Source organism: Ranitomeya variabilis, chromosome 4 (assembly GCF_051348905.1).
Source record: "Ranitomeya variabilis isolate aRanVar5 chromosome 4, aRanVar5.hap1, whole genome shotgun sequence".
Classification (NCBI taxonomy): Eukaryota; Metazoa; Chordata; class Amphibia; order Anura; family Dendrobatidae; genus Ranitomeya; species Ranitomeya variabilis.
Window position 1 is genome coordinate 482,471,351 of NC_135235.1, and position 12,239 is coordinate 482,483,589.

General features: G+C 42.4%; 1 protein-coding gene across 2 annotated transcripts in view; it reads right to left on the minus strand.

Moving 5' to 3' along the window:
* The window catches only part of LOC143765335 (rho GTPase-activating protein 39-like), a 99,432-nt gene that overhangs the window by 64,615 nt on the left and 22,578 nt on the right, over window positions 1–12,239 (minus strand). For both annotated transcript variants that reach the window (XM_077251892.1, XM_077251893.1), the window contains exon 2: window positions 7,297–7,725. In XM_077251892.1, the coding sequence (XP_077108007.1) occupies window positions 7,297–7,725 (429 nt within the window). The remainder of the gene's footprint in view (window positions 1–7,296; window positions 7,726–12,239) is intronic.

Here is a 12,239-nt window from a genome sequence, read left to right on the forward strand (position 1 = left end):
CATACATATGACTGCTGCAACCGATCAATGGACTAAGCAGTGATGATGAGGTGGAGGGCATGAGACCGCCGAGCCCAGGTATTGATAGTAGGGCCACTTGTTATGTGACATCACTACTGCGCTGCAGTCCTGCAATAATAGACCAGAAGGGAGGCAGAGATGGCATGGCAGGAACTTTACTGTCAGGACAGCACGGTGGCTCAGTGGTTAGCACCTTGCAGTACTAGGGTCCTGGGTTCAAAGGACATCTGGGTTTCCTCTGGGTACTCCAGTTTTCCTCAATAAACATACTGATAGGAAATTTAGATTCTGAGCCCCAATGAGGGCACTGATAATCTTATCTGCTATACGTTGTGGAAATGAATGCCACTATATAAGCAAATATTCTAAATTATTATAAAACATAAGCAATGTTCTCCACATTTTTTTTTAGCTAACCGGACATCTAAACAGCAACTTCTGTGACGTAATTTTTTTTTCCATTAAAGGGAACCTGTCACCCCCAAAATCGATGGTGATAATATACTCACCCAGGGCGGTCCCGCTGCGGTCCGGGTCCGATGTGTGTCTCAGGTCCGCTCCGTGTCTCAGGTCCGCTCCGTGTCTCAGGTCCGCTCCGTGTCTCAGGTCCGCTCCGGCGCCTCCTATCTTCATTCCATGACGTCCTCTTCTGGTCTTCACGCAGCGACTCTGGCGCAGGCATACTTTGTCTGCCCTGTTGAGGGCAGAGCAAAGTACTGTAGTGCGCAGGTGCGGGGCCTCTCTGACCTTTCCAGCGCCTGCACACTGCAGTACTTTGCTCTGCCCTCAACATGGCAGACAAAGTACGCCTGCGCCAGAGCCGCGGCATGAAGACCAGAAGAGGACGTCATGGAATGAAGATGGGAGGCGCTGTACCGGACCTGAGACGCCCATCGGAGCGGGACCGCCCCTGGGTGAGTATAATCTAATGTCTTTTTCTCCTCTTTCAGGTAACATCGGCAGCTTATCTACAGCATTACAGAATGCTGTAGATAAGCCCCTGATGACGGTGAGCTTACCTCACCATCGATTTTGGGGGTGACAGGTTCCCTTTAAGGAGACACCTAACCGTTACTATGTAATGCCTTGCAATTTCAAGTCATACAACTTCTTGCTTTATATAAAAGTCAGTGGCAAGTTGCGAACTCAAGTAGGAAGTTGTATTATGTTCATACACAGCCAGAGCTGCCGAGTCACCACCACCCAAGCTGCCGCCTCACCACCACCCGAGCTGCCGCCTCACCACCACCCGAGCTGCCGCCTCACCACCACCCGAGCCACCACCAGAGCTGCCGCCTCACCACCACCAGAGCTGCCGCACCCCCGACCTTCTGTCTCTTCCCCATCATCCCGTAGAATGTAAGTCCGCAAGGACAGGGTCCTCTCCCCTCTGTACCAGTCTGTCATTGTAAATTTGTTTACTGTAAATGATATCTATAACTCTGTATGTAACCCCTTTTCTCATGTACAGCACCATGGAACTAATGGTGCTATATAAATAATAATAAAAAATAATACATGTTCAGAATTGTAATGAGCCATGATAAGGCCCTCATAGAAAGTTATACAGACGTAGTGTAGGGCAGTAATAACACCTCCGTGATACTGTGCTGTCGGGTGGTAGCATATCCCACCAAATGCCATGCCTACTGCTCCATAGTGCAGCACCCCACGGACTTGTGCATACGGCTATGTCATAAGGCTTCATAGTAATTGATTCTGTTGGTTAAGGCTCTGTTCACATGTCCAGTGGTAGTCACCTGTTAGAACACATCCAGCACCAATCTGTTGAGAAAAAAAATTTGCGCAGACAACTTCTTTTTGTCCAGCTAAAGAAAACTGATTTCAACTGGATCCAATTTTTTTTAACATTGAAGTCTATGGAAAATGGATTTGTTAAATAGCCATCTGTTTCCTTCCATTTGAAACTGATCCAGTAAGTAATAAACACATCCTTTTCAAATTAAAACGGGTGGCTAAACGGAACCGTTTTTTATAGACTTCAATGTAGAACGAATACAGTTAATATTTTCAGATGGACAAAAAAAAAATTGTGTCTGCAACTAAGGCCGGGGTCACACTTGCGAGGGCAATGCGAGAAACTCACGCGAGTCTCTCACATCAATACCCGGCACTGCCGCCGGCACTCGGGACCAGAGTGTGCGGCTGCATGTATTTCTATGTAGCTGAACGCTCCGCTCCCGAGTGCCAGAGGCAGTGCCGGGTATTGAAGTGCGAGTTTCTCGCATTGCACTCGCAAGTGTGACCCCGGCCTAAGGCTAAGTTCACATGTCCAGGATTCATTCTTTAGAACGGATCCAGCAACAATCCAAAGCCAAAAAAGTTGTGAAGATAAAATTAGCTTTGAAATAACTGTCAGACTGAACTGATTTCAACTGGATAATTTTTTTTTTTTTAACATTGAAGTCTATGGAAAGTGGATCTGTTAATTAGCCATCAGTTTTTCTCCCATTTGAAAAGGATCCATTTTTTGTTTACTGGAGGAGGAAAAATAAATATTTAACATAATACTACTGGACATGTGAGCTTTCAAGTAATCATATATTTGAAACTGATCCACTCAGCAAAAAAACTGATTAAAAAAAATGGATGGCTAATTAACTAATCTGTTTTCCACAGACTTCCAAACATGGATCATGTTAATCAGTTTTTTTTCCGGATGACGACATTTTGCTTTGTGAAGGAATTGCTGCTGGATCCGCTCTAACTGATGATTACTGGACATGTGAACATAGCTTAAAGGGACTCTGTCACCTGAATTTGGAGGGAACAAGCTTTAGCCATAGGGGCGGGGTTTTCGGGTGTTTGATTCACCCTTTCCTTACCCGCTGGCTGCAATATTGGATTGAAGTTCATTCTCTGTCCTCTGTAGTACATGCCTGCACAAGGCAATCTTGCCTTACGCAGGCGTGTACTATGGAGGACAGAGAATGAACTTCAATCCCATATTGCAGCCAGCATGCAGCCAGCGGGTAAGGAAAGGGTGAATCAAACACCCGAAAACCCCGCCCCTATGGCTAAAGCTTGTTCCCTCCAAATTCAGGTGACAGAGTCCCTTTAAGATTAGGCAATGCTGCCCCCAATTTTCCTGCTTCTGCTCTACTAGTAACAGTTATATAACCCCTAAAGTGTTAAAACAAAACATCCCTTTAATTGCTTTAGGCAGACTCGGCTCAATAACCACACTGCCTTCCTATTCTTGGGGGGGGGAGGGGGTCAGGAAAATACATTGTAAAAGCAGACATGTGGATTCTCATTTCAGGCAATGAAGGGAAAGTGTGAAGAAACAAAAATAAACTCTTCTGGTTTATCAGTGATCTGATGTAGTCGCTGGCAGTCCCATCCAGGCAGCAGCGCAGTTGGGAAGGCATCAAACATCTGTTAGCCAGAAAAGGTGTCATTAGCACATCCCATTTGCCAATTTGCTCTGAATAAACTATTTTTTGTGGCCTGTTTGCCAAGTCTTGAAGGACCGAGTCACAGACGTGTGTGTGTGTGTGTGTGGATATAGTAAGTAGTGTATGGATATAATAAGCAGTGTGTGGCTATAATAAGTAGTGTATGAATATAGTAACTGGTGTATGGCTATAGTAAGTAGTGTATGAATATAGTAAATTGTGAATGGATAAAGTAATAATAAGTAGTGTATAAATATAGTAACTAGTGTATGAATATAATAAGTAGTGTATAGCTATAGTAAGTAGTTTATGGATTTAGCAAGCAGTGCATGGATATACAGGGCGGGCCATTTTATGGATACACCTAAATAAAATGGGAATGGTTGGTGATATTAACTTCCTGCTTGTGGCACATTAGTATATGGGAGGGGGGAAACTTTTCAACATGGGTGGTGACCATGGCGGCCATTTTGAAGTCGGCCAAGATGGTGCACCACCACATTATGGGTGTCAGGTCCGAGCATTAATACATGAACAGTGTATTGCTATAGTAAATAGTGTATGGATTTAGCAAGTAGTGTATGGATAAAGTAAAAGTAAGTAGTGTATGAATATAGTAAGTAGTGTATGGCTATAGTAAGCAGTGTATGAATATAGTAAGTAGTGTATGGCTATAGTAAGTAGTGTATGAATATAGTAGTAGGAAGTAGTGTATGGCTATAGTAAGCAGTGTATGGCTATAGTATGTAGCGTATGAATATGGTAAGTAGTAGTGATGAGCTTGTGTACTCGTTGCTCGGGTTTTCCGCACGCTCGGGTGACCTCCGAATATTTGTTAGTATTCGGAGATTAAGTTTTCATCTCGGCAGCTGAATGATTTACAGCTATTAGCCAGGCTGAGTACATGTGGGGATTGCCTGGTTGCTAGGGAATCCCCACATGTACTCAGGCTGGCTTGTAGCTGTAAATCATTCAGCTGCCTTGATGAAAACAATCTCCGAACACTAACAAATACTAGGTCACCCGAGCGTGCGGAAAACCCAAGCAACGAGTACACTCGCTCATCACTAGTAAGTAGTGAATGAATATGGTAAGTAGTGACTGTCTTCGGTGTGCTCAAAAACTATGGTCGAGTCCCAGCGGCTGCATGTCTCGCAGCGGTTTGACAGCTCATCACTAGTAATCACCCATATCTTTAAAATGTGACAATTTACAGGTAAAATAGTCGTATGCAGTATTGAGTATATTTTTTCATTATTCATGTAGGCTACAAAAGGCTTCAGCCTTTCAATTACTTGTATAATACAACCCCTGGCAAAAATTATGGAATCACCAGCCTTGGAGTATGTTCATTCAGTGGTTTCACCGTCACCGAAACGTGTGTTGGGGTGGGCGCACGCTCCCTGGACATCCCGACCACATCACTCTAAGGTAATAACAATGAATTATTAATTCTGGTGATTCTGAGATGTGACCATGGCGGTAATGGGTAACCCCTAGAGGACTGGTTTTCCAAGCTATGGTGGTAATTGTTTATTGATAGTGGCCAGGTACCAGTATTATATACTTAGTGGTGCATGTCCAGGGATTCTTGCTCCCCTACTTTTTGCACAGCATTTTTTTTTTTAAGGTTATGGTTCATTTGTCTCATTCCCGTTCACGTGTGTCTGTAAACTTTTAAATAATAAAGGAATTTTGTACTTTTTGATTAAATTGGGACTTGAGTATCATCTTTTTTGTGGTGATGTTGTGAACAGTGATGATAGGTCACATTGTCCTCTGCATGTATGGATATTTAGCTCTGTCATTATGACTGTATATACAATGCGGATACGCCTCATAAGCTGTTATTTCCATTATTGAGAAAGTAGATGACAGTTGGTGTTTATAACATTCTACAGACTGGGGAGGAGCTAGAGACAGACATTCTGCTGCTAGTTCTCCATAGAACTTTAGAAACACCAACTGTTATCTCTTATCTCAGTAATGGGAAATTCTGTATTCACTGAGAACTGATATCTCCCAGCAATTGAGAATTTTGAGAATGAATGATCAGTCCAGGAGGAAAAAGATAAGATATATTACAGAGTTTCTGATTTCCATGTGTACCCTTGATTTATGAAAAATAACATTAAAATGATTACTCTTAAATCTACAGATCATCTAGGGTCAACTGCAGAATATTTTATATACATCTCGTCTTGTTTTCTGAGCCTGTCACTACTACTTGGTGCTGGAGTGAATGTGTTAACATCTATATAAGAAAGTTTCCTATATCGTACTGCCCACATATATTAAAGTGGTTGTCCAGCCTTAGGGTATGTGCACACGCTGCAAATTATTCTGTGGATTTTTCCGGACTGATTTTAGTAAATCCGCAGGTAAACCGCACTGCAGATTTCCTGCGGAATTACCACAGATTTACCGCGATTGTTTTGCGGATTCCACCTGCGGTTTTACACCTGCAGATTCCTATTATGGAGCAGGTGTAAACCGCTGCGGAATCCGCACAAAGAATTGACATGCTGTGGAATAAACAACACTAGGTTTCCGCACGATTTTTTCTGCAGCATGTGCACTGCGGATTTTGTTTTCCATAGGTTTACATGGTACTGTAAACTCATGGAAAACTGCTGCGAATCCACAGAGGCCAATCCGCTGCAGATCCACAGCAAAATCCACAACGTGTGCACATAGCCTTAGGCTACAAATCTGCAGTCACTTTACTGCACGCTGTGAGCATCCTCCGGAACCAGTGCCGGAAGTGGTAGGCGTGTGACTATAAAAATGTGATTTGTATCCATTTAGTCACATACAGACTAGATGCAAGTGTACTGAGCGAGGCTGGACACAGTCTAGTCGTAATGTGGCTGGAAGTATGCAAATCACATACTGACTGCACACACCAGAGAATCCTCGCAGCGTGCACGATGTGAGGATTCACAAGTCTGCAGTCACATAGTGACTGCAGATTTGTACTCCAAGGCTAGGCAACCACTTTAAGAGAAAACAAGTATAGACCCAATATGTTACATTCACTTCTCAGTGTAACTTCAAGTGGCAAAAAAAGGTCTGTGATGACAAAATAAAATAACTCCCCTGCTAAATCACCAATGCTCCGGTGGTCCTGTGTCAGCCAATACCCTTAGGGTATGAGCACACATGGCGGATTTGGCTGCGGATCCACAGCAGCTTTCCATGTGTTGTACAGTGCCATGTACACCTATGGAAAACCAAATCCGCAGTGCACATGCTGTGGAAAAGTCCGCGCAGAAACGCAGCAGTTTATTTTCCGCAGCATGTCAATTCTTTGTGCGGAATCCACAGCGTTTTACACCTATTCCATTATAGGAATCCGCAGGTGTAAAAACACAGGTGAAATCTGCACAAAATCCTCAGAAAACCCGCAGGGAATTCTGTAGAATCCGTGCGGAAAAATCTGCAACGTGTGCACATACCCTTATATTCCATAAGCATTGCTTACCTCACAGCAGCAAAGGTGATGGCAGTTTACCACATACAAGGGTAAAGTGGGTTATTAATCCTATTACACGAATCGCCATTTTTTCTGGAAAAACGCCTTTATTTGTGTTTTCTGACACACGACGGCTCTCCGGCTGGTGTCACACTAAACCATTCTTTTCACGCTCTCAGACATGTAAGGACTTGTAGCCTCACAACACTTACGGAATTTAATGCAGCCTAGCACTGTACACACATGTCCATGTCATGGATCCGCTGTATGTGTATATATAATAAGGTGTCCATAGAGAACTAGTGAGTAGGAAATCCTGGCAGGGCATAAAGACTACATTCTAGGACAGGTAGGTTGGCACTATTATTAATAATTGCTTACCTCCCAGAATCCTTTCTGCTATCAATGCTGTCTGCTCGCCTTTTGCCTCCATCTTTTCCATACTCCGAATCTTGCATTAGAACCTCAATCGGAGCGTTTGCTCCCTCACTACTTGTGCTACCCCGATGAGAGATCCGCTCTTGACTGGCACGTGAGCTGAGGCTCGGCTGTGACGCTCGTTTCACTGCTTGTAATTTGGCCAAAGGTACAATGTCGCATTGTTGAGGCCTGTGCCACACAGTTTGATGGCTTATTGCATTATAATAGTAAAAACGTCCACTCTGCTGATCATATAGTTCCCACCACTGGTTCTCATCCGACTGGCGCACATTTACACCCGGCGGGGGTTCCCAGCCACATTCTCCAGTCGTCAGGTTTACGTACATCCGCTCATGAGAGCGTGGCTCAATAATCTCCACCCAGTCTGACCTGCAAAACAAACATAATAAGACATGAGGTCATGGCAGAGGATAATACATGAAAATGTTAAGTGCGATGAACTGCTTTAGGTTACCCTCCGGCTCACAATAAAAAGTTTACAATAATTGCATGACGCAAAGCAATAAAATATCTGGTTGCCTCTTTAATCTTTCTGGCGCCATCCCTCTGATTTTCAATCCCATCTTCATTTCTGTAAGATGGAAAACTGCTTATCAGACCTTTCCATGCACAATATTTTGGCAGTCTAGGACAAAGTCTCGTCCATCCAAGATCAGACTCTGTGCATCGTTTAGTCTGGATATTAACTTCCAGCTCTTGGATGGCCTGGACAAGGTGCTTTCACACATTCTAAATGTTACACTTGAGTGTTACCTGTAGTTGCAGGCAACATCGCTGATCTTCTTACATGAAAAACTACAATATATGCAGTTTATATATATATATATATATATATATATATATATATATATATATATATAGATAGATTGCACTTACTGAGTGTATTGGGTATGGAGTCATAAGCCACAGAAATATGAACAACAAGCAAACAGTCTTTACATCAATCTTCACATCATAGTATACGGCTTTGAAACGCGGTCACTAAACACGCCGAGCCTCTGTGTCCAGTTATCGTGGGTGACCGCACGCCATACAGTTCATTAATGTCCATGGAGCACAACAGGCACCGACATACGACATTACGGTTGCAGTCTCTAATCATGCTGGACTTTACTCCGTCCAGTTACCATGGGTGACTGCACGATTCCCTATATGCTAGGTTACCTTCCAGGAGCTCCTGCTCCATACGCTGACTCCTGTCAGTACTCTCTCTCAGGGAAGCTGCCGAACTGGGATCACTGTCCCCGGCCATGCTTTGCTCACCAGGCCACCTGACAGTCCAGGTCCTCAGACGGGCTGTAGCTTCCCCAAACGCAGTGCCATCACGGACTCTGCACACGCGTCCTCTCTCTGTGCGCTATTCTGGACGTCCATCCCCATCTGGGACCGTCCAACACACAGGCCCCAGGTCCAAGGCCTCCCCCATGTGCTCTTCAGGGATCTAGTCCTACTCCCAGGACCTCCCAACACAGAGGCCCTCCAGGACCTGGCACACAGACCACTCAGGTCCATCCATCTTCCCATGTGACCCTCATGGTCACATTATATACTTGTAGCCACTCCCATAGGTGGGAGGTGGCTAGTTCAACCATTATAACCACAGATATGCCTCCATGCATATCCTGAGAAGCACATGCAGCGTCCCCTAGCTGTAATAGGGGTCACTGCATCACAATATATATATATATATATATATATATATATATATATATACATATATAAGAAAAGCGCCCAGAATGCGGTACTTATGCGGTACTTCTGACCGATATCACGTTTCCATGATGGCGGTTCTCACTCATAAAAAGGATTACTGACAAACCCAAGCTTTTGTGTAACAGTCAAAACACTGCCAGAATGACCCTCTGCTACACGATCAGTTTCCGTGTTTAGATAAAAGGAATGTGACTCTAAACTCAGTCTCTTATTACTAAAAAAGTCAGCGCTTTGGCCTATATGAGCGGACAAGTATACAGATGTTCCCTTAAAGGTTCCAGAACTCAATCAATGTAAGATTGGGGCTCCGTGCACTCATCTGAGGTGATTCTGAGGGCCAAGCTACAACCATAACGAACATGTACACGTCCACTTATAAATACATCACAATCTCTTACACATAGGGCAAGATATGCTAATGGCAATGGTTTGCCCAAAAATCAGCTCCAAATGCAGAAACGTCAGATTGGTGGGGTCCATTTTTATGTCAGAGCCAATCCAACTAATACCACAGGAAATAAACTGTTTAGGAGTTTTAGGATTGTCTTAGCCATCAATTGTAGCTAAAATGGGTGAAGAACAATACAGCCATCTTATACCTCTACTTCTGCTAGCCTTTTCAATGGTAAATCAGCCTAGCTGTGAAAAGACTTCTAAACAATAGCATGAATAGACTGATTTTCCATATTAGGCCATGAGCACACGCTGCGGATTCCATTGCGGAATTTTCCGCAGCGTTTTTGATAAATCCGCAGTGCAAAACCGCTGCAGTTTTTACTGCGGATTATCACGGTTTTTATTGCGGTTTCCGCTGCGGGTTTTCACCTGCAGTTTCCTATTGGAGCAGGTGAAAAACCGCTGCGGATTCCGCACAAAGAATTGACATGCTGCGGAAAATAAACCGTTTCCGCGCGTTTTTTTCTGCAGCATGTGCACTGCGGATTTCATTTCCCATAGCATTACATGGTACTGTAAATGCATGGGAAACCGCTGCGGATCCGCAGCTGCAGAAACGCTGCGGATCCGCAGCAAAATCCGCAGCGTGTGCACATACCCTAAGAGTCCGATGACTACATTTTACGGGTGATACTTTATCTAATGAACCTGCCTAATTGCAACATGCACCGATCGTTCAATACATATTATCAGCATACATAGTCAGTAGCCAGGAAATATTCAGCTGCTGACCTTGTCCTAAATAACCAGACCCCCCAACTGGGGTACATGTCCCACCAGCTCCTTATATATCCCATGTGTGGAGTCCACGCTTCTGGTTTAGTGATGTGACACTCAAATCTAAAGAACACTATCATCGAAAATTACTAATTGTACTAACGTCTGCCGTAGTAGATGCATATTAGAGAGGCCTTTAAAGAGGAACTGCCACCAGGACAAAAGTGATCACTTTTTGTTTTTACTTTTTCTTGCTGCTTCAATGAGTATTTAATTGTTTTACCTTTGTTCCAGACATATAAACCTCTTTTATTTAGCATTAATTTGTATGGTTTCTACAATGGGGCATTGCTCAGTGAGTAATTATAGAGAGATGTCTAATGACACGCCCCCACAGAATCCTGTCAGCCACGCCCCTGCAGAATCCTGTCAGCCACGCCCCCGCAGAAAACGCCATAAAAATTAGCACCAAATAAAACAGTCCATATCTATGGAACTCTATAATGGATTTAAAGAAGAAAATAAATCGATTACTCAAGGGAACAGTGGGAATAAAATAAGAGCAACAAGTAATCACTTTTCACCTGGTGACAGGTCCCTTTTAAAACTAGACAGGTGCTATGGTTTCATTTTGCCTGCTGTACCTTGGACTCTCATCTTACACGTTCTACCTTTTACAATCAGGGGCCAGCATTTTGCATTTTGGGCAGTGTATATTAACAGCATGTGATATTGTGTTTACTCAGTAGGTTTATCATTAACTAAGATTTCATTCTTGGTCTATGAACAAACACAAATGCTGGCCTTCACTCCCCCCAACTAGCTGTAACAGATATAATTGCAGTTTTACATTGTCAAATATTATATATATATATATATATATATATATATATATATATATATATATATATACACATATATATATATATATATATATATATATATATATATATATATATATATATATATATATATATATATATATATATATACATACACACACAGAGTAAAACTGAAGCCCAGTGCTCCAGTGCTGTATGCTATTATAATGTGAGTGTGAAACAAATTTTCATTATTAGCAATTATGTTAAGTCTTTTCAATGAATACAAACAAGAAAGGGCTGTAGGAAAATTATTACGGTATTTCACGCTGTTTCCAGAGAACAAGCCATTTTCATAGAGCGCTGTCTGAAGAATTAAAGTATCATTTTGCCATTGTGTGCACGTTATTACCAAGTTAATGACTGTGCCATCTATAATATCTCTGTGGTCTATTATTTTAGGAAACACTTTATGTGGTTTGCTTTGCTGTCAAGATTTATTAAAGCTGCCAAAGAAAATTTAACAATTCTGCATAACATAAAAAGCCTCATCTGGATTTAACTTTAGCGTGTGAATTACAAAAAACACTGAGACTTTCAATTTTGGCTTTATTAAAAATCTTTGGAAAGACTGCCATATGTAAAAATATTACTATACGTTGTTTTTAGATGTGGGATTAGATGTTCGTTTAGCATTGTCGACTATTTAACACTCAAGCCATCTGGCAGAACTGTTTAAAGGATTTATTGCTTTTAGACTTTCTATTCCTGTATGGATCGCTTTAACTCTTCCACATCTGATTTTGTGATTTGGGGGAATTGATGCATGTTCACAGCCTTCACTTGTCATGCAAAAAAAAAATAATCGTGTGTTTTTGAGGAAGTGTTATCTTGATTATTCTGTATATGCATCTACAACTATGTGCCTTTTTAATACAAGAGACAGAATAAGACCAACCCTATGGGTACACCATGTCGCGGGATGGCTTTTATACTTATTTTTTAATCAAAATAGTGTTAAGTAAGTGCCCTATGTTATTAACATGTACTATTACTATTTACGTTCTATAGGTATATGCTCATTTTGTTTGTTTCTTGGGTTTTGTATGTGCTTTATAGGACGACAACCAGTGATCCTAGGTGTCATGGAAGAATGATGCCGGATCTGTCTCGACA